General features: G+C 33.5%; 3 protein-coding genes across 9 annotated transcripts; 2 read left to right on the top strand and 1 right to left on the bottom strand.

Annotated features, from left to right (window-relative positions):
* Nucleotides 1-1229: 1229 nt before the first annotated feature.
* Nucleotides 1230-9755, top strand: LOC110653912 (uncharacterized). 4 transcript variants are annotated; one of them, XM_021809715.2, is made up of 11 exons: nucleotides 1231-1626; nucleotides 2394-2543; nucleotides 2833-3000; nucleotides 3185-3337; nucleotides 3514-3666; nucleotides 4167-4331; nucleotides 4473-4643; nucleotides 6011-6197; nucleotides 6303-6519; nucleotides 7346-7481; nucleotides 8843-9335. In XM_021809715.2, the coding sequence occupies exons 1-11, from the start codon at nucleotides 1437-1439 to the stop codon at nucleotides 8845-8847; spliced, it is 1695 nt and encodes a 564-aa protein (XP_021665407.1). In that variant the 5' UTR covers nucleotides 1231-1436; the 3' UTR covers nucleotides 8848-9335. The 4 variants fall into 4 exon arrangements, with proteins under 4 accessions (XP_021665409.1, XP_021665407.1, XP_021665408.1 ...); XM_021809716.2 differs by having other exon boundaries at nucleotides 1232-1626; nucleotides 2833-2910; nucleotides 9184-9755; XM_021809714.2 differs by having other exon boundaries at nucleotides 1232-1626; nucleotides 9184-9755.
* A 509-nt stretch (nucleotides 9756-10264) lies between these two features.
* Nucleotides 10265-12078, bottom strand: LOC110653913 (protein SPIRAL1-like 3). 3 transcript variants are annotated; one of them, XM_021809719.2, is made up of 3 exons: nucleotides 11942-12078; nucleotides 11260-11561; nucleotides 10265-10620 (listed from the first exon to the last, which is right to left on the bottom strand). In XM_021809719.2, the coding sequence occupies exons 2-3, from the start codon at nucleotides 11521-11523 to the stop codon at nucleotides 10540-10542; spliced, it is 345 nt and encodes a 114-aa protein (XP_021665411.1). In that variant the 5' UTR covers nucleotides 11524-11561; nucleotides 11942-12078; the 3' UTR covers nucleotides 10265-10539. The 3 variants fall into 3 exon arrangements, with proteins under 3 accessions (XP_021665411.1, XP_021665412.1, XP_021665410.2); XM_021809720.2 differs by having other exon boundaries at nucleotides 11260-11544; nucleotides 11942-12035; XM_021809718.2 differs by lacking the exon at nucleotides 11942-12078 and adding an exon at nucleotides 11659-11698.
* Nucleotides 12079-15222: 3144 nt separating this feature from the next.
* LOC110653914 (uncharacterized) lies at nucleotides 15223-23386 on the top strand. 2 transcript variants are annotated; one of them, XM_058140103.1, is made up of 7 exons: nucleotides 15223-15438; nucleotides 15915-17317; nucleotides 17984-18160; nucleotides 18503-18558; nucleotides 18589-19331; nucleotides 19500-21963; nucleotides 23031-23386. In XM_058140103.1, exons 2-7 carry the CDS (start codon nucleotides 16021-16023, stop codon nucleotides 23058-23060), a joined length of 4767 nt encoding a protein of 1588 aa, XP_057996086.1. In that variant the 5' UTR covers nucleotides 15223-15438; nucleotides 15915-16020; the 3' UTR covers nucleotides 23061-23386. The 2 variants fall into 2 exon arrangements, with proteins under 2 accessions (XP_057996086.1, XP_057996085.1); XM_058140102.1 differs by having other exon boundaries at nucleotides 18503-19331.
* Nucleotides 23387-23390: the final 4 nt, after the last annotated feature.

Genomic DNA, 23390 nt, shown 5'->3' with positions numbered 1-23390 from the left:
CCAATCTCAACATCATCTTCTCCAGAAGATTCTCCATTAGCTTTCATGGAGATCGGTAAGGCAACTGTTGTTTCAACCATAAAAGGGAGCAAAATCACCCTACTCAACACATGCAAGCCCAAGGGAAATCAGGGAAGAGCAGCAAACCAGAGAGCAAATAGAACTAAGGCCATGCCAGATGAAACTGATAAAAGCATGGCAAAGTTGCCTAGGAATGGTACCAACATCCAACTACCAGTCCATACTTGCTTCGAAGAGCTACACAACAATTTATAAAGGGATCAATTTCAATATACAAAGCCTCCTTTTATATCCAACAAAAGCCCCATCCTAAAAGAGGCACTAAAAACTCCATAAAAAAGACTAAAAGAAAACAAATGAAAAACTACATAACTGAAAAATGAGGAAGAAGGAGGGTGGATGGCCATAGACGGCCGAACCTCCCTAAAAAAAAAACTTGCTGAAGATTGTGTAAAAAGGAGGAGCACTTTTGTTTATAGTTGATTGGACATCGAAATAAAATTTAATTACCAACTGTGAAATTTCTTTTCCTATAATATTTTTTTCCGCAGTAACAAATCTGCCAACCTCTGTCAACATCTACAGATTACTCAAGGCATTGAATCTTTGAGAGACATATGATGCAACCCAACCTAATGAACCCTTCCTTTAATTTTGTCAGCAAACGCTTTGAAACCCCAACTTTAAAGTTGAACCAACTAAACAGGAAAGTACAATTTCCCCCCAACTTTTCGTCATGTCTGATCATTAATTACTCTAATTTGTTGCCTAGTACTTTGTTCCATCCTATGAGAAAATTCAACTCTTGTTTTTAAATCCAAGTTTCACATTACTCAATTTACAAAGTTGCCTGCTGGTGATCTGATCATGATCCTGAAATGCATTTAAATGTTGAAAGCATGATCTAATTAGAGCAGCAAAGCTTTGGGACCCATTACTCAGTCCAATTGCACTTTAACGTAGAAGATCTCTCTGGCCTCTTGGTGGGGTCTTGTGATGATTAATGTTTAATTAATTATCAAAATTTCAAAGCTGAAGACAGTGATGACCTGGTAAGATAATATGAATAGGGCCCATCCTTTGATGGGCCATGCCCAGGCACCTATGAGGCAATCCTAACATGAGACTCCGATGTGGACCCTACACCAGGACATTTACATATGCCACGTGTACAATCAGCCCTCTCTTTTTTGAGCCCATCAGGCACAGAATTCTCTCTCTCTCATCGAGAGATTACTCCCATTGCTTTAAGCCCCTCCGGAACTCCATTTAATTAAAATTTATTTAGGCCTGTGCTTTCTCTTTTGCATGAGAACTCAAAACCAAAATCCACTCTGTTCCCCAGCAATCCCACCTCTTTCTTTTTGATTCCATCTCACTGCCTCCGTTTTATCCACTAAAAATTTTCTCGGAGAATGAGGTGGGAAAGGCTCCAGCTGCAACAAACCCACCAAGAACAAGGAGCTCGACCACAGGAGAGTAATGGGCCAGGGAAGAGGTGGGGGCATACCTGCAATTCCATTAAAGGAGGGAGGTTTTTTTATGTTTTCGGTGGATATGGTAAAGATAACTGCCAGACCAACCAAGTTCATGTCTTTGACACTGGTGTGTATTCACTTGATTTCTTCCATTTTTGGTTTATCTTTTTTTTTTTTTCCCTTTCCATTTTCATCATGCATAATCTCTGCAATTTTATGATAAAGTTTTTTTTTTTTTTTTTTTTTCTGTTTTTATCTGCTATGCCTTTTCTGTTTGTTATGATGGAGAACAGCTGACATTGTTTTTTTTTAGGGTTTCTGTGGATTTATTTTATGGGGTCCTTCTTGTTTGACATTAATTTTTATGGTGGGTTATGTTTGGCTAAGGTAATGGTTTTTTTTTTTTAATTTTTTTTATTTGGGGTTAGGGGATGGTGTGGGTGTGTATAACCTCTTGATTGACTAAAGGGTTCAGTGGGGGGTTATAATAGGAATTTTGTAGCGTTCTTGTTGTGAGGCATTAATACTTCGTTGGGTGTTTGTTTTATAAATAGTGTTGAGGTGCTTGTTAAGTTGCTTTTGTTGTTATTGTTATTATTATCTGTGAGTTTTGTTGACTGACACTAATTTCATACCTTTTTCCCCTTTGCGTGCAAACTGGTATGGCTGGAATATCTATTAATGTAGTAGAGAATAGTATGTAATACTAGTGTTTATGGTATTTACTACTCAAGAGGCATTTATCTTCTCTTTCTGGGTTGTTCATGGTTTCTTTTTACAACATTGTTTTTTCTTTGCTTTTAAATCATTTGTGCTTACCTTTTGTGTTATTGAATTTTCTTATGGAGATTCCCCCCGCATAAACATTGTTTACTCTCTGTGGCTGACTTGCAGCCATGCAGACTTGGAGCCAACCAGAGATAAAAGGCACACCGCCCACTCCAAGGGACAGCCACAGTTGTACTGCTATTGGTGACAACCTCTATGTGTTTGGGGGCACTGATGGGATGAACCCTCTTAAGGATCTGCATATTTTAGATACTTGTGAGTAACACCTTTCTCAATGATTTTTCTAATATATCATGCCTTTCTTGGCAATTGGCATTTTAGCCACATATTCAGTGTCATGGAGTAAAATTTTCCTTTTCCACTAACTTGGACAACTATGAAAAGTTTTTTTAAAAGAAAGCCAGTTGTGTTGCTTTCCCAGTCCATATTAGTATGTGTAAGAGATGAGATTTGAATTTTCTGTTCATTATCTGTTTGATGCTGGTAATCATGTTGAGTTTGGTTGATTCATCTGCTTAATATGTCTCATGTGTTTTTATTATAGCATCGCATACATGGATTTCTCCAACAGTGAGAGGAGAGGGACCAGATGCACGTGAGGGTCATAGTGCTGCTCTTGTTGGTAAACGTCTCTTTATATTTGGTGGCTGCGGAAAATCTTCAAATAATAATGATGAAGTGTATTTCAATGATCTTTATATATTAAATACAGGTAATTTTCATGTATTTTTAGTTTGCTAAAGACCCTGGCGAGTAGAAGGGTTAAATTGAGTTTACTAAATTTTTCACCTATTATGGACCCTAATTTCCATTTATGCAGCATTTCTGCATGTTAATGAGTTGTATATACGGATAATGAACTTATTATTTTATTCCTTTTCCCTCTACTGTAACAGAGACATATGTATGGAAACAAGCAGCAGCATCTGGCGCTCCTCCTTCTGCACGTGATAGCCATACATGCTCATCTTGGAAGAACAAAATCATTGTGATTGGTGGTGAAGATGGACATGATTATTATTTGTCTGACGTACACATCCTAGATGCAGGTTTACTTATTCTTGATATACCTATATATGTACATAGAACACACATGCATGCAAGGGGTTAATTTCCAGTGTTATGAGTGTCTAAATTAATGTATTTGTTTTAGCTGGGCTGGAGTGACGCTGACTAACATTATGCTTGCTTCTATTCATTGTTTGGCATTCTTGTGTTTTATTAGAAACTCTTGTATGGAAGGAGCTCCACACTACAGGCCAGAAGTTGACACCTCGAGCTGGTCATTCTACTGTTGCTTTTGGCAAGAATTTATTTGTTTTTGGGGGATTTACAGATGCTCAAAATCTGTATGATGACCTGTATATGCTTGATGTTGGTATGTATAACGCTGCTGTCTATAAAATTTTTAGTGGCTATCAAAATTCCATTTCTGTAACATTCCCTGCCTTTCTAAGAAAGTTTTAATAACATTGTTGAAGAATCTTTCATTTAGAAAATTGGTTCTGTTGGTTGGTAGATGTTTCATTTGGACACAAACCATCATCATGGGCCATTGAATTCCTTTGAGTACAATATACAATTGTTAGATTGACAGTCACTGCTGAGATAAGCATTTTAGAAAAATAGTAGGAAAGATTGAGTGTTTGAGTTGCTAGATTTTTTTTGTGAGGTTTGCAAATTGCAAGGCCTGCTTAAAACATGTATATGTGGCTAGTTTGAAGCCTGAAATGCCTAAATGATTGTTTAATTTGAGTTTATAAACTACTTAATTTCATTCTGAGTGGCTATTAGATATGAGCTGATATTGCATTTGATTTGTTGGTATATTTGAAGGTCCCTTCCCAACCTAATCATCCAATTCCTTTATTGTTGCAGACACCGGTGTATGGACAAAGGTGATGACTACAGGAATTGGACCTTCTGCTAGATTTTCTGTGGCAGGGGACTGTTTAGATCCACAGATGGGTGGTGTACTAGTTTTCATAGGTGGTTGCAATAGGAGTCTTGAGGCACTGGATGATATGTTTTACTTGTACACAGGTTTAGTGCAGTCTTTTCAATTTTCCCTTGAATTGAAGTTTCTTACCTTCTATTGGGATTTGATTATGTGATTCCACGAATCCTTTAAAGAGCTTATGATTTTGCTTTATTTGGATAGCTTGATAAACTGTCTAATTTTAGGACTTACAAGCATGCAAGATGAACGGCGGGTAGAAAAATTGTCCTTGAGGAAGCAATTGAAGTTGAGATGCCAAGAACAAAATATTAACTCTCCTGTACATGATAAAGCTATGCTTAGAATTGATACAAGTACTGACTTCCACCACACTGTGCCAACTTATGCCCAACCAAGTATGATATGAGTTACTGTCTTTTTTAATGATCTGTTGTAGTTTTCTAGCATAAAATTGAAGTTGGTAATTCTTCATGTGCAACTTTCTGAACTGGGGATCACAAAAGGTGGTCTCACACCATTATGGTGAGGAAAAATTGCTTGAGAGCGTGTGGTAGTATTATGTCTCTCTTGCTGCTCTCAGTCATTTCATTTTATCAAGTTAATTGGTACTAATCAACCTTCTAGTATTTGTTCCTTCGAGATGTTTACGTGTCCTCAAAGTTTTGAATTTGTATCTAAATTTAAATGTATCTAGAAAGCTTTTAGGTTGGACACTTACCTAACATGGTATTAGATTTTGTTGCTGTTGACTCAGGTGCTGGGCTGTTATTGTTATTGTTATTGTTGTTGTCAAATGCATTGTGTTAATGTTGTTATGTCTGGTGTAGTTATGTTAGGCCTGCACCAGGAGGTTGGGCGAAGGGGATGGGGTGATTGGGTACTCCTTCATAGATCAAGTATAAATATTTTAAGGGTGGAGCTCTTTATCTATTAGCTAAATCTTTTGGGTTGGATGCTCATCTAGCATATGTTCTAGAGGCATTTTTCATAGGAAAAGAGATAATATTTGTTTCTCACATTGAAGGCTTTGTAGCCTCTGGAATCTTCTCCATTGTTCTCTCCAGTACAATAGCTTGATGTTCTATAATTTGGGTGAGCTGTTAGAAGAAATTTTTTTATTGGAAGGAATTGCCTTTTCCAAAACTAGAGATGGATGGTGTGATACCTCTCTCTATATTTATATATAGTGGATATGCCTTTACAGATGCGGAGGAAGTTCTAGGACTCCTGATTTTTTTTCCTGTTGCTGCTGTTTTAATGCATTTTTGTCTCTTTAATCACAAAAAGGGTGTTTGCTCTTTAAATGCAGTAAGAAGTAATGATAGAAATCACATCTTTGCAGAATTTCCAAATCACAACTATCTTATTAACTTGGAATAATAGACCAGTGATTAAAAGAATTTTATGTGATGAAAACTTGGCAAACACACATTCCTTCCTTTCCATACTTTACTCAACTATGTTGATGATCAATGTAGAGAAAATGTTTTCCACTGGGACCATTAATGATAAAATTTTTTTAGTATGCTAAAAATCAAGTAGCTGGAAACCTTTCCAGTCACTTATACTGTATCGCAGACTTTAATTATCTGTTTTTATTAGCTAAAAACTGAGCCATTGATGGTTACAGGGATTTGGTTTATATGGGGCTTACAAGTTTGGTTTCATCAACATAAACTGAGAGTAGTGTTAATAATGTTGTGAAATACATATTAAAAGGGATGTGAATTATGTTCCCAAAAATTTAGTGCTTTGTTCACAGGTAGAGAGAGTTTTCGACTGAATCAAGTGCAGCTTCATCAAGGGAAGAAGACATTTCAAGCCAAAGTTACTGAAAGCTTCCCCCATGGATATACCATTGAAACCATCATAGATGGAAAGCCTCTACGTGGAATATTATTTGCCAACAAGCCAATCACTCCCCAGACGTCTAATCATAATAATACAAGGTGAGAAAATGGTTATTTTTATTTTCTTTGTTCACCAGTGATGAAATATTGTGAATGCATTTCCTTTGACTTATGGTTTCCTAAGCTTCTATATGCCCAAATTAGGAAAAGGGCTGGTGGGGAAATTGGCACTGGTATGTTGAATGGTGATCACAACAACAAAGCAAAAGTCTCTAGAATCCTCAAGCAGGATACAGTTGATCACATACAACCAGAAAATGCTCATGGGAAGGAGACTGCATCACATGAACCCAAGACAGAAGCTGCTGTTGCGCCTGGTTTAAAGAACCTTGCATCTTCTGATGTTTCTCAGCTCCATGAGGTCTAAGCCTCTTCCCTTTTTTCCCAGTCATACCTTCAGGTTTTCAGAGTATTGCTAGTTGCTTTTAAATGGAAATTCTCTTCAAATATTATGTTCACAACTCTATATAGGTTACTGTTTGGTGCACTTTGCGAAAATGATGGGGGTTTTGATGATAGGAGCTGCAAATTACCCAGTTTCGCATTTATGTGATCTTTCTTTATTTGTGATCGAAAATGCATGGTATCATAGAAACTATCATGGACAAAGTTTGGCATGACTAGCTTCCAATATTTTCTTAATATTGATCTCAGCTCATCAATAGAACAATGGAGAATCTTTCACATTTGTTTTTGCTAAAGGTTTCCTATCATGGTTCAGATTGTTTAATGCTAATGCAACTGGAATTGGAAAGAAAATATTTAAAAGCAAAAGTAAATTCAGCTGTTTATTTTCCATTTCGCTCTGTAAAAAGTTAGGGGAAGATATAAGTTTAAATGAAAAGGTGATTATAAAAATTCTCGAACATTTATTGAAATTAGCTCTTTCTAGTTCATATGACAACTCAACAAGATGATTGCAAACATTTTGACTCCCACATTACAACCCTTTCTGCCACACTTTACACGATGATTGGTTAATGCCTTGTGTTCTAGAAACTTCTATAATTTATTTCCTCTTCTTTTTTTCTTTTTTTGATGAATGCAACATCTTTTTCTCTTAAATGCCAATTTTCTGGGTGACATTATCAACATTTTGTTCAAACCTGGAATGAATAACCGATTGCATTTTTTATTAGTGTGATATGAATTGATCTATTGATTACTATCTTTTGAATTTCCTGCAGGTCCCTGCAAACCCAGAACCATCTGTAGCTCCTCTGAATTTAAATGATGATATGATAACTGATGCACCAAATTCTGATACTGAATTTCCAAACACAGCCAAGGACTCTGTCTCTATCACTTTGTCCCTAAATCAAGGTATGAATCCAGGTTCTGGAAGCATTTAAATCTGTAGACAATTAGGGTGGCAAAATCCAACGAAGCTTTGTTTACTGGAACCTGAACCAAATTTTGATAATGTTGTGTTAGGTTCGATCAGAACGTTAGAAACATTTATAATTGGGCTTTTTGGTGTGTTGGCTATGGGAGCCAACAAGTTGTGATGACTGATGCATATTCTGCAAATATTTGGTAAATATAAAAACGTAAATAGGTTTTTTTTTTTTTGAAAAGATGACATCATATGACTATTCCAAGGAAAATGATTTTTAAGAACACAAAATCGAGTGATGGAGTGTTGTACTGGATTGGGATTGAATTTATAGTCTCCATTTCTTACCTATTTTATTTTAGCAATCAAAATTCTTGTTATGTAGTGCAAACTAGAAATTTATGATTTGTTCATGATCTTCAACTATTGTTCATTGTTATATCGAGAATCTATTTAAAAAAATTAAGGCTTGGTTACAAAAAAACAATCATTTATGTGCAATTGTGTTTTAATCTAATGTTTTCAATTTTGGCAATTTTGGCCAAAATTTTCAAATTGAGTGCAATTTTATCCAAGTACCAAATTGATTGGGGGAAGCGTGTTATTGTTGATATGGCACGCCACATGGAATATTTTATTCGTTATGGGTAGGACCCACATGGCAAGTTAGAACGTTTAGGCCAAAATTGTCAAAATTGAAAGCGTAGGATTAAAACGAAATTGTGTGCAAACTTTGGATTTTTTTTAGTGTAATTAAGTCAAAAATTGATTGTTCATTTTATTATTTTGGGGTTGAATTTAGGTTTTGATTTTGCAACTTAGAATGTATTTGGTAGAAGATTAAAAAATTAAGGATTAAATATTAACCTTGTAAGTTTTAACCTTTAAAGAAGGTAATTATTAATCTAGACCCTCCAAGGTTAACATTTAACTCCTTTAATGAGATGAAAAATTAACCTAATCTCTTTAAATATCCAACCAACATTAATAAGGGGGTAAAAGTTACAAGGGTAATAATTACTCCTTGTTAACCTCGTGTTTGGGCTTGTTGAAAAGGTGTTACTCATCATTCTGACCATGTAACGCAGCAAAAAATTGCTTATTTCACAAGCACAAAATGCACCCTTTTTTTTTTTTTTTTCCCTCTCTCTCTCTCTCTCTCTTATTTACTTTTCAGCACAGGCAACCTATTTAATGTAATGCCGCTATAGACAGTTGCCTTCAAATTCAATCGTGTATTATTTTAATCTGGTATAATCTTGTTAATACGTTCTCAGTTCATTGTTTGGACTTTGGACTGATTTCTTTGCTGTCCTGCTAATGCAAAATCTGCAACCGAATGTTTAAGATTGATAGTTGGCAGCCCTTTTTTCCTCAAGTGCTGTAAGAGGTGGGGGCAGCTTGGCCTGATGGTAATTTCTCATAGGGTTATACCGAAGACGGGGCAAAATCCCACTCAGCTAGAGATGGGGTTTCTAATGAGAAGGAGAGAATGCACCCCTTTTTTTGCATCTGGTCCATGGGCAAAAAAGAATGCAACAAGGATCAAATGGATTTTTTTTTTTTTAATAACATTTTGTGGTTTAGTATTGTGTACATTATGCATTTGACGGAGGGATTGATCGATGGTATAACAATTTATCATCTGCTTTGTCAAATCTTTTTGTGTGAACTGATTGCTATTGACAGATGGCAGAACACCAACCGTCGAAGAAGTAGATGGTGATCCAGGGAAAATTAATTTCATTGGTGAACAATGAACATTTCAGAATGGCATGACACAAAATCGCCTGCTTTTGTACATTAGTGACTTGAAAGGTGATCATAGATGCGCTTGACTGGTGATGCACAGATTCTGCTAACTGGTGATCTACGTCCTGCTAGATCTTGCCTTTTTTCTTCTCCGCCAACTAATAGTCTGTTCTAATATGTGGCCCTTTTTGTCTATAAAACTTGCAACGTCTTTGATTAGTTATTGCTCCAGATCTGACCGCTCAAGAAGGAAAAAAAGAGGAGAAGAGGTTGCTTATCAGAAATCAGTGACTGTAATGGGTAGTTGTTTTTTTTTTTTCTTGCTTTGTTTGTGGCAGAATTTTGTCCTCAAAGTAGCTCAAGTAGGTTGCCTTTGAGCTTCAGGAAATTTTATTGTCTCCTTAGGTTATAGTTTCACAGAAAGTGCACGAATATTTGCCTTTTTATGTTTAATATTTTTGGTAATTCTCTTTGGAAGGAATTAACTAATGGGATACCATTTTTACAGATGTTTCTTTTCTTCATATTCTTCTTTCATATGGATTACTCAGTTGAGTTTTGACAGGGAGATGATGAGTCTCCAGATGAAGTTGGCTGTGTATACGTGTAGTGGCACTTTTAAATAGACTTCGCACTAAATTAACCATGTGAATTTATTAACTTTGAAAATGGTCTGTCCATTTCAATTCTCCCATTTCTGATTTTTCTTTCAAATGGTAAGAAATGTGAAAAATCTTATAACTCTTTTTTAATCCATTCGTACTTAATTATTTTATTCATATAGATTACTTAAAAATATAAAATTCACTGAAATCTCCATTAACTAGTGTTTGAAATTTCAAATTGAATTCAGTTTGTTATTATTTTCTAATATACCTTCATTAAATTTGTTTAAGAGATAAATATTGTAAAAAAAAAATAAATCAAGTGTTAATTATAAAAAAAAAAAAAACTAATACCCAACTACAGAATTTGATTTGAGAGCAACTGATTATCGATCTAGGGGCATGAAAGGGTCAATGAAATTCGTTAATTGATGGCAAGCAGTTCTGCCTCTCATTAATGACTAAAGAGGAAGTTCACTCGAAGCATTCAGACCTAATGTAATTTAGCTGTACCCTACACAATGCGAAAAGAAGCCCACTTACAACACTATATGCCTTGAGCCAACGCAAGGCATATAATTGTTTCCCGTCTTTTAACACATTAAGAAATTGTTTGTCCTGAAATTCAAATAGCTCCACAACAATAGTGAGCAATGGCTCCAGCCCCTTTTCCATGATATCTCATTTCTCATTTACTGCCACCACCAAAAAGGTAGTCCAGTGAAGAGCCACCGCCAGGAGCTGCATGAACCTTTGTTGTTGGCCGATCCTATACATACAGCAATTTCCATAAAATCAGCTAGTGTAGTATATCTATCAAAATAATTTCCATTTAAACAAATTGAAAATGTATGAATTATTTTTATGCACCAATATCCACTTGAAGTGATGATATTATGCTGACGCCAGAAACTAATTTTGTGCAACCTATCCCTAAGCATTTTATTTATATGATGAAATCAAAACTGATATCTAAAGTGAAGAATGAGAATGTCAAGATGTCCATAAAATCCATTGGCAATCTACAAGCACATGATCAACTGCGTTCAGTTTTCATTCAAAAATTAGATCCAGCTTAACACAAAAGCAAGATAACATGTTGCTCCAAAAGTCTAATATCTTGTCTGCAACACTGGCACTATAATACTAATTTTTCTTTTCTTTATCAATTATAAATATTTAATGGCATTTCTATTGGAATTGTTGTGGAGAAAAATCCTCTTTGAATATGTTAGTCAAATAGTGTTAAAAATTGATTTAAAATTAAATTTAATATGTGTCATAAAAATTCCAAGACAGCTAAATAACATTTTTCATTCAGCTTTTTTCTACATCTAAAATGATAACCCCAGAAAGGTAAAATCATGTTTAAATAGCAGGAGAATTTAATTGTAACCAAAAACATTACAGTGAGGAAGTTGCCACAGTTCTGGCCATCAGCACGGAAATAGTTGTTTGTAGTGTACTCTGGGACACCAGCTGGAATCTGCGTGAGGGGCTCTACAGGTGAGGCAGCTCGAGTGGGTTTCTGACCAGGTCCACTGCTTGCAGCCTGTCCCAAGTTTTGAGGAGGCGCTTCAACGCTATTATTAGCGGGTTTTGGAGCCTCTCCATTTCCAAAAAGGTAGCCCAGAGAACTCTCTCCTCCGCCACTGCTTACTCCACGACCCATTATCTCAATTAGAACTTTTATCTCAGAAAGCCTAGGTTCTGCAAATAGCATCCGTCAAAAAAGAAAAGAGAAACTCAACATTGCAAAAATCATTCATTTCAAAGAAGAACCACCTTAATTTAACAACATAATTACCATAAAATAATATTAATTCCCACATTAGACAAACAAACCATATCCGCACAATCTAAGCTCTTTTTATGAACATCTACCCTAATTGATAAAAATCTGACAGATCCAAGCAAAATGTGGCTGAACAAAAAGAAATAGAAAGAGATACAGAGAACGTCACATACAACCAACAAAGTATTAAGGATGAAAGAGTGCAAATTTTATCATTTGTTTAGCCAAATTTTCTAGCGAAACAAACAGAAATCGAAACGGTAAGGAAGGGGGGGAAAGAGAGAGTCTCACTAACCTGCAATGCAAATGGGTCTTTGGATCAGATCTGAAGGCAAGCACACGAAAGATAGAGCACTTTAAAATTAAGGTAAAATATTTTTGCTGCAGTAAAAAAAGTGAGTACACTTAATAATTTTTTATTTTTTATTTCAATAATTTTATTTTAAACATTAAAAAAATGAGGCGAACTGTGAATTTATATACTGATGTCTTTAATATAAATATAATTTTTTATATAAAAGTAATCTAATAAAATTTTTATTATTTTAATTGTTTATAAACTTTAATTACTTTCATATAAAAATAAATATTAAATTTAATTATTATTAAATACATAAATATTTTAAAAAATTTAAAGAATAATAAATTATAGTTTAGTCTTAATATTACAAATTCAAAAAAATATTCTTTTAATATTTCAATATCTAAAAAAAATATTAATTCATTTTTGAAAGTAGAAAATTTTAATATATATATATATATATATATATATATATATATATATATATATATATATATATATATATATATATATTGGGCATGGGGAATGAACAGCATGGAAAATTTTCAAAACATCCTTAACTACTTTTATTATTTAAAAAAAATAAAAAAATGTATTTATACTGCAAAGAGTTGTCTCATTCAATATATATTAATGACAAAATTATTGTTAATTTAAATTATATAGTTGCTAATATCTTTTACGACAAAATTTATAACAATAAATATAATATGATCATCACTAATAATTTTTAGAGACGAATATTCCATTGTTAAGTTTTTAAATAATTTTAATTTTAATATTACAACAATTAATAGAAAGTAAAATTTTAATATTATTTTAATAATTATTTTATTTATATTAAAAATTTTATTATTTTTTCTTAATATAGTATAATTTTAATTCTATAACTAATAGTAATTCATTAAAAATTATTTAATTTATTATAAAAAATTAATAAAATAACTTTAAACATTAAATCTTACTTTTTTAATTTATTTTTTAAATTATTTTAAAAATTTATAAATTTATAATATAAAATTCTATTTAATTTTGAAATATATATATATATATATATATATAAGTGGAAAAAGGACAAATAATAGGATAAATAAAAATATTTTTAACATAATTATAAAATTATTATTAAAAATAATTATTTAATTAACATAATTAGATAATTATTATTAAAAAATAAATAAATAAATATGTATATATCAATAAATATAAAATTCTAATAATATTTAACGACAATCACCTTATTTTATATATATATTAATAACCTTCAACTAAATATAAAAATAAAAGTTTAACTAAACTCAGATTTTATTTTTTTTTATATGTAGAATTTTTTTTATTTATTTTATTTTTATTGAAAATAAAAAATAATATTCTTATACTCTTAAATTATTTATCAATATAATAAATAAAAAAGTTTTTTTTTAATATTAATAAAATTATTATGATTATATTTGGGTTTTGACTAGGTAAATAGAATAATATTAATACTAATTTTACAATCTTTATAAAATTAACTAATTATAATTTTAAATAAAAATAAAAAATGGTTATAATCTTTTTATTAATTAGACATATTTTTAAGTAAATTCTATTTTTTATATTAATATAATATTCTAATTTACAAATTTGTTAAAAATTAAAAAAAATTACTCGACTTTATTTTTATAATTAATCATATAAAATAAAATAAATTCTGATTTTATATTAAAATAAAATAAAAATTACAATACCAATGTTTATTCAATTCAAATTTTTATATAATTTATTTTATTTTATCTTATTATTTAATTATGTAAATACATAAATATTTAAAATTATATTAAAAAATATAATTAATATCTAATTATAACACAGTATTTTAGATTATATAATTTAATTTTTTATCAATATATTTATAATATATATATTTTATAAATATTACAATATTTTATAATTTTTAGTTTATATTATATTGAATTATATATGTAAACAAGTTTGCTTATAGTATTAAATTCTTATAATAAATAATAATTAATATATTAAAATTTTATTTTTATTATATTTTTAAAAAAAATATATTTATATAAATAAAAATTATAACTCATAAATAATTTTATTAATAATAAATAATAACATATAATTAAAAGGCCTAACGTTAAAATTTTCTTTTTTGAAATATATATATATATATATATTACCATGATTTAAAAAAAAAAAATTTTCAACGATAGCTTAAATTGACATAAATGAACTAATATAACATAATTTTAGCTGTTAATCTCTTTTATTAGTAATTAACGTATCATAATTTTTATTGTTAATTTATTTTAATTTTCATTATTGATTAAAAATAATAAATATTTAAAATCAAGTTAAAATTTTTAAAAATTTAAGAATTGATTATAAAAAAAAAATTGAAAAAATAAATTTATTATGAAGACTAACTAATTTAAATTTTTAAAAAATTATGAATAATAAAAAAGATTGAGGGCAAAAAGTATTATACATATTAGATGAATAATACAAATCATTCTTAGGCAAAATAAAAAATATTATTGATTGATATGAATGCGTATTATTTACTTAAATATATATAACTAGAATATAATATAAATGGTATTTTAGATGTTTCCATAGTTTTAATTTAGATTTTAATTTATTTTTCTCAATTTTATTATATTATTGCACTTGCTTTGAAAGAAAAATTTTATTAATTTTAAGATTTATTAATTAATTAGTATAAAAAAATTTTAAAATTACATAAAAAAAATTAAATTATGAATAAATACAATAAATATAGACAATGTGTAATATAGGTTAGAAAATTATAGTGTGTGTATATACATATATAAATATTTTCTTATTAACAACTAAAATATATTATAAACTTGTGTTAAATTTTAAAAAATTAAACTTAAATTAATTTGTTCTGATTACGAATTTTTGAATTAAATTAAATTCAAAAATTTTATTATTATTATTATGAAAACTTTTAAAGATTTTTTTAAAAAATTTAATTTTATTGCTCTCGCTCAAATTTTTAATTGTTATATTAATATAAGAAAAAACAAAATATTTTACAAATTAAATACTTATTATTTTATTATATTTAAATTTAAAATGCAAATAAAGTATAAAATTTGAATTAGTAAAATATGAAATTAAAGTCTGGGAAAATATAATTAAAGAAAATAAATTACTAAGTTCTTATTTTATATCAATTATTAAGTTAGAAATATTATTAAATTAAAAATGATATGGTTTTTTAATTAAAATTGCCAAATTCGTCTTCCTTTATTCTCACGCCCAGTTAAACAGAACAGATTCAAATTGTACCATACATGGATAGACACAAACACACACCATTAACACCTTCCTTGTTAGGGTGTATAGATTAAAAACCAGGCATCACCTGAATCTCAGTCAATCCTCCATGAAACCCTAGAATTTATAATCCAATTTTCTCAATTCTCAGCCTCTGGGGTTTGTTTTTTCATAATTTATGGTATAGGGTAAGTATTATTTCTCACCTTTTTTTTTTATTATCGATCATTCATTATCTCATACTTGCTAATTAAATTTACGCATATATACTCTAGTTATTGCATCTCCATCCTTATCCATCTGTTTCGCTCCAAAGAAAGTTGAGCAAGATAGAAAAAAGCTACGAGTTTTGAAGTTCTGCTCTTTGATAGATGCATGATATACCTCAGTTTCTATTTTATATAGTGCGAGAGAGGAGTTTAACGTTTTAATAGTTATTTTCCTGGGTTTTCTACGCAACTGAAGCTGGCATTGGAAATTGATTTCTTTTATTTTGTTTCTTATTTTGTATATTTTGATTGTTCTGTTGATTATTGGGTTGCTGCGGTTTGCGTGATGAAGTTGCTTCTTGGGTTATCAGGACAATTACTTACTTGTGCACCGTTATCATCTTAGCGCAACTATTTCATCATTCTTGTTTAAGCTTCTTATTTGTGTGTTTCAGATAGCATACTTGATCTCTTCATTGATTTCCATTGGCGGTTTGTAAGTAAAGAATACACTGGGAGTGGGAAAGTTTGGTGGGTACTAATCAAGTTGCAGAATCTGAGATGTCTAGTCAAGGGAGTTATAATCCTCAATCCGGACAAGGTCCTCAGACGCCTAGGACACCTCCATTTTTACAGCACCCACCGGCGGCGCTGCCTCCTTTACCCCACAATTTCCAGCAAGGTCCACTGCTGCCATCACCTCAAGTTCTACCTCGCCCTGGTCAACCTGGCCTGCCTTTATATCAGCATGGTCCAATGGTCCCACATCTTGCAGTTAGGCAAGTTCCACCTGGGTTGCCCAACACAGGTCAACCTTATTTGCCTCCACCGCCAACAGTTCACGGAAGTGCCTGGTTGCCACATGTATATACAACTGCACCACCAAATCCACAAGGATTACAGCATTCTTCTTATTTAGCACCTGGACTCCCTCCTCCTCCTCCTCCTCCTCCTGGTTCACATAATATGGAAATGTTACAGGTCCCATTGCCTCCTGGAAGTTTACCTCCTACACCTTCCCATGGCCAAACGTTATATAGAGCTCCAATGCATCAGCTGCCTCACCAGCCAGTTGCTGTGCAGGGTCTACAGCAAATTCCACCACCCCCTCCTCTTCCTCCTACTTTTTCAAGTTTTGCTTTATCTGGGAATACTTTAGAGGCAACAGTTGGAAACCCGGGAATGTCTTCCATGGTTACCACCCCACCGCCGCCTCCTCTGCCACTGCCATCTTCTTCTCCACCACCAATTCCACCATCTTCACCACCTGTCTTTTCCCCAGCTTCAGTATCTATGCCTCTTTTTGCTGGTTCCAACGTACCCTGTGGCTCTAATCCACATTCTAGAACACTTTCTGGTTATAAATCAGGTACTCTTGGTTCTGTTGCCGTAGTCAAACCTCTCAATGGGGGTCAGCATAATATTCCTGTACACGATTTTTCTGAGGATGATGGAAGTCTATTTCTGGAAGTTAGAAGTGGCAGCAAGTTAAATTATCCTGGGGGAGATGTTTTCTCATTGAATAGAATTGTGGCATCTGATGTTCCTTGTCCACCTAAGCCAGCAGAAGAAAAAATTGTTCAGAAGATTGAAGATTTATGCCAACTCATTGCTAAGAATGGTTCTTCTTATGAAGATATGGCTCGTCTAAAGGAATCTGGGAATCCAGAGTTCAAGTTTTTGTTTGGTGGTGAGCCAGGAAGTGAAGCTGCAATTGCACATGAGTATTTTTTGTGGATGAAGAAGCAGTGTCTTTTGGCATGTAAATCAGACAAAATCCAGCCTGCAATGTCAACCAATCATTTGATGGTCACAACTGAACCCCATTCACCCGCTGATTCTGATATGGAGATGGAAGGTTAGTGTAACTGGTTATATCATATTTTTTAAGCCCTATAGTTTATCATCTGTTGTAATTTAGGGTTCATAAATGTTAAATTTGGAGAATGTTGGTCAAATTATGTATTAATTATTTTAATTCGGGCTTATATAAGTGATTAGATTGCTTTACACATCAAAATAACCGGTCAAGTCAATATTGCAATCTAACCACTTATATTTACTCTTTTATGTTTATATTTTCCCAATATGAGATTTATAATCTCAACACTCTCCCTTCAAGTGCAATCACATGATTATTACTTGGCAATTAATTTACATTTTTAACCCAATACGGGCCCAATTATACAACCTTTATGGATGGTTGAAACCCACAACCTAGTCTGGACTCTAATACCATGTTAAATTTGGAGAGTGTTGGTCAAATTACGTATTAATTCATTTTAATTCGGGCTTATATGAGTGATTAGATTATTTTATACATCAAAATGACTAGCTAAGTCAATGTTGCAATCTAACCACTTATATTTACCCTTTTTTGTTTATATATGTTTTTATTTTCCCAATGTGAGATTTATAATCTCAACAATAAAAAGGGACAGTATTTAAATTTATAAGTTTAATACATTGCTGAAGTTCTTGATCTCTTCAGTTGTTTGTTTTCTCTTCTGGTTGGTGCTTTTAGATGATATAACCAGGTCTGAAGTTGACCAGGCAATGAATCAGCCTGTTGAAAGTGCATCTCAAGCTACTGATCCTGTAAGCAGCAAGTTTGATGCAAAAAAGCAGTTGCACACACTATCAAGTTCAGCAGGATCTCAAGCAGCCACAATGGTTTTATCTGAAAGACAGGGTGAAGAAGGTAAAAGTTGACCCCATGCATTGGTTTTTCCTTACTGAATAAATTAAGCAGTTTCTGCTCTATTTTCATCTTTTCTACAGCATGTTTTGATACGTAATCATTTGCTTCAATTAGAGAAATACATGTTGTGGGGCTTTTAGTTTGTTTGTTGATAAAACTTGCTTTATTAATTTCATTGTTATTTTATTGTATATTTCATGTTCATGTTAATATTTACGCTTCAGTGAATTGAGAATGTTTCCTGGACTTTGTATTGAGGATATTTATATTAAATATATTAGGATGATGTTTAGATCTGTTGCTTTTCCAATGGGGCAATGAGTTAATTTTGGAAATACACAGGGTCAAAGCTAGTCTCCAGTCGTGATGAATTAACATTTGGGAGGTCAGTTTTCGGAGTTCAAAGCCCAGTCAAATCTTCTACATTCTTAGCTGATGATAATAGTTCATCTAAGGCTGCAGCAGCTGCTGAATGCATATATTCTGACAGCTATTCGGGTCAAGTTATGAAAGGCAGGAGCCCATTCAGTCTCCTGCAAGACTATGCTTCTAATGACAACTCAGATGATGATGAGGATCCATGTTTGAAAGATGCCAATCCCGAAACAGTTTCACCATTGGTTGCAGTTGGCACGGAAAATTTGCATAGAGACACCAGACTTGATTTGAAGGGGCATACTGGATCTAAGAGTCTCTACAAGACTGAAAGGGGGTTTGGGCTGCTTCCTGAATCTGGCATGTCATATAAAGCTCCAGACTTTTCCTCATATTCACAAAGAGAGGTTAAGGAGACTGTCCCAATATCCATTGATAGTGGGTTGAGCACCAAACTTATTGATGCTAAGTATGACAACCAAACATCTGTTAACAATGCTGCTTCTCACAATGCTTTCCCAAAAGAAGATGTCTTGGGAGGTGGAGGGGAAAATGCTGCTTTTAGTGGTAAATATGAGTACAACAAAGATAAAAATGAAAAATCTACTTCAAATGCGCAGAAAATAGATAGGTTTGGAAGACTGGTCAGAGAGGGTGTTACTGACAGTGATTCTGATGATTCGCACCATGCTCGTAGGCAAAATAAAAGAGGGAGAAGCCGGAGCCAGTCACCCCTTGATAGGAGGAGGAGGAATCGTCCTCGAAGAAGAAGAGAAAAGAGAAGTAGATCTCGCAGGTATGCAGCTGTGTTTGTGTTTGTGTAGTTTATATTGTGTCCTATTTTTAGTGCTTTAGAAAATCCTACACTATTGGCTGCACTGATAGCTTGTAATTTTATTTGTGGTATAATTTTCATTATCTGTGGAAGAGACTGAATTTCTTGGTGTTTGTTGCCTTGTTTTAGCTGGTCTCCCAGGAATCAAAGAAGTGGGAGCAGGTCTCCCTCTTCTAGGCATGCTGGTGAATTTAGCAGTGGAAATAGGAGAAGGGAAAAGGGTCAGTTGGCAGTCTGTTTTAACTTTCGTCGAGGCAGGTGCTACCGTGGAGCATCCTGTCGTTATATGCACCATGATTCTGAGAAAAGTGATGGATCAAAGCGTCAGAGGAGCAAGCAACAAGAAGTGCAACTTCCTCCCAGTTCAATGAATTGTAATACTCATGAAGGTAACAAGAAACTCTCACTAAAGGTATCAGATCATGGGCAGGAAATCATGAACCAGGAAGGGCGGAACAATCATGATACATCTGCTAGCAGCATTTGTGCTACAAAAGATAACACCATTTTCCATAACAGAAAAGATTCTGTTTGTGATGCGTTAGTTGATTCCGAAATAATAAAATTCGATAGTATTAGAGACTTTGTTGCTGAAGTGCCAAAAACTAGCTTAGTTGAAGAAAGATCTGAAGATGGTAAAAATTGTACGGATGAAAATTTTCGGGAAGCAATGGAATCTGACCAACCAGTGGTGGTTGATATTTTTTCCTCTAAACCAGCAAGTGATTCTAACATCCTGAAGTCACATGTTGAAGCTTCTCAGGATGTAATTTCTTCTTTGAAGGATTCTGTGATTCAACAATCTCAATCTGTTCAGTCAGATCGAGTGCTTGAAGATGCTGATTATCAAGCCCAACGAACTGATGATTCTTCTATATCTGATACATCACCTGATAAAACATCTAGAACTTCTCCAAAGAACCTTCATTGTAGGGAAACTCTTCCAAATTCTGCAGATTCTGTACATAATCCTTCCCAGATACCCACTTTTCATTTTTCTGCTCCAAATTCAGATGCTAATAATGCCCCACATATGACACAGCTATCAAGGGATTACAACTTGATGCGACGGACTGCGGCATTTCAATCTCAAACTGCTCCTTTGGGAAATTTTCCTTCTATAATGTTGCCCAATCAAAATTCTCTTTTTTCTCTACCATTAAATACGTCATCTGCCACATTGCCAACACCACCACCACTATTGCCGCCACATGATCCATCTGGAAATGCTGGTTTGCTATTTCAGCAGAGTTGCTTTGGTTCCCAAATATTCTCGAAACCCTACTCAACTGAATTGTCTAGTAATTCTCAGGTTGGTGAGTTCCAGCATCGAGCCTACCCTCCATTGCAAGAGCCACATCAACCTTTCTCACATTTGGAAGATTTTGGGTTGAAGCCTCCACTTGGATGCAATCCATCCAGTCAACAATTTGGAGATTCTGTTCTTTTTGGAGAAGATCATTTAAAACAGCTTCCAATGCAAGCTACAAGTGTTTCAGATTCCTCCTTTCGGAGCAACAATTACTTTCAACCTATGCCCTTTTTACAGGAAGGATCTGCAACCAAACAATCTTTTTCTGGTGACAATTTAACTCCAGGAGAGATTTTGAAGTCTTTTTCTGATATTGATCCATACTTACAACAGCGACAGGCACCCTACAATTTGCATCATTCTGTGCCTGATGGTGTCTATAGTCTGCCAGGGAAAGTTGGTTGTTCATCTAGATATCCACCAGAACTTCAAGACAGAAATCAGCCATCACATCCTCTTGATTTTGGAGTATCAAGAAATTCAACTCACTTTAATCCTTATGCATCTACTTTTGAGAAGCCACTCAGCTCCAGATTCAGTTCTGGTGTCTTCAGGCAAGAAAAACACACAATGTATGGTGGCAATCATGATTATCCTTTAGGTTTGAGCCATTCCTCAGTTGATGAACAGGGTGTTGGATCAAGAGAGGCAACTTCACCAACTTCTGCTATTGGTGTTGGGAAAATTATTCCTACGTCAGGTGGTGACCAGTATGATCCACTCTTTGACAGCATTGAGCCATCTTCAAAATCACATAAGAAATCAGATCATACTCAGAAGTGGAAACCCTCTGCTGACGCTAATATCATTTTGAGGCTCAAAGGCTCAAACCAACTATTGGATGTGGAAGAGAACAACAAGAAGAAAGAGGTTGGTGGCATTGTGCTTGCTACATCTATTGATAATGAGGAATTTGGTGAGACAGCAGATTTAGGAGTTGGTGTTGTTGAAAATGGCAGCCAGAGTAATCCCAATGCTTTAACAAACACAAATATGGGTGAGGTGGAGATTGAACAGATCAAGTCCTCGGGGAAGAGCAAGAAGGGCAAGCAGTCCAGATCAAAGAAGCTTTTCAAGGCTTGCCTTGCAGATTTTGTAAAGGAGGTTTTGAAGCCATCATGGAGACAGGGTAGCATGAGCAAGGAAACATTTAAGACTGTTGTGAAGAAGACCGTTGATAAAGTGTCAGAAGCAATGAAGAGCCACCAGATACCGAAGTCTAAGGCAAAGATAAATCGATACATTGACTCATCACAACGGAAATTAACAAAACTTGTGATGGTAAATCCTCATTTTAGTCTTCTGCTTTCATATGGGAATGCAATTCTGAAGTTGGAAAGAGCTTTCCTCTTACACGACGTAATGGGCAAATGCATGCTAACCAAGCTTTTTCTTAATAAATCTTTCAAAAGATAAAAAAAAGGGTGAATGGGTATACATAATGCTCTGGATTATGAGTCAATGTCACTAGAAATAACTGGAAGGGGATATTTATGAGTTTCATACCCAATGCTTGTTCATGATATGACTTACTATGTACGACTTGCTGAACGATAGGGGTCTCTTTTGAGCATCACTTATAAGTCAATTTAATATTGTCAATGACTGTCCACTAGAGAAGTGTGATCATATTTTGATTTTGTTCATGCTAAAACTTTGTTTAAGCAATTTCTAGATAAAATAACATGCATCAGTCCCATACGCGTTCAAAGCGGCTTGACCACCACTGTTGCGCAGTCACCTTGTTCATGTGCATGCTTGCCAGTCCCCTAAATAAGAAAAATCAGAAAAGATTTACTGTTACAAGAGGCCATTTTTTCTTAGTAAAAGTTTTAAGTGGGACTTGGGATTTGGCTTGTTATACACAATAGATTTTAGTTTTGCCGCAGTAAATTTTACTTCATTCATGGCACTGAAATTTGTCTTATGAGGTGTTATCATCTATTGAATGCTAGTGCATTTTATGAAAAGATTTAAAGCGGCTGCACCAACTCCTTTCCTCCACAAAAGAATGACCCACCAAAAGGACACATGTTTTTTGGAGTTGTATCAAATGCATGGATTCTCTGCTGGTGTTCATTAATCTGAAACTATAGCCTCTTTAGATGATAAAATAAATAAGGGTTGTATTTTAAGATTGAGACTATGAAAACTACTTTCAGAAAATGAATGAACACGTGTATGTAATAAATAAATCTTAGTGCAGCCAGAATGGAAAACATCAAATATATTTGCAGATGGAAGAAGTATAATTTTCATTTCTTTTTCTAGAAAAGCTTGATTTGTATATAATTTTGCTTCTTTGTGATTTTTTTTTGAAAAATATGATTATTTAATTATATTTGCAGGGTTATGTGGATAAGTATGCCAAAGGGTAAAAATACACATTACCTATAGTTTTTGTTGATGATTTTGACTGGATGTACTTCCCCTCATGTTTGGGAATTCTATGCCATTGGAGCTGCAGAGCTTGATTGATCTAATTGCAAACGCAGAGCCGTAAGGATAGATGGAAAATTTTCAGGTGGCATTAGTAGATTGCTGGTATTTGATGAAACTTTTACCTGCTAGCACAGGAATATATGAAAGCCCATGACAGTATGAATTTAATGGAGTATTTCCCAACCTCAGCAAAAGTTCTGAGGGAGCTCCAAAATGTGTTTGTAATGTGCATCCTTAAATATAAATGTTTGCCTTTTATTTATCTG

This window comes from Hevea brasiliensis, chromosome 17, assembly GCF_030052815.1.
Source record: "Hevea brasiliensis isolate MT/VB/25A 57/8 chromosome 17, ASM3005281v1, whole genome shotgun sequence".
In the NCBI taxonomy this organism is placed as follows: domain Eukaryota; kingdom Viridiplantae; phylum Streptophyta; class Magnoliopsida; order Malpighiales; family Euphorbiaceae; genus Hevea; species Hevea brasiliensis.
This window is presented reverse-complemented; position numbering and strand designations above follow the sequence as displayed.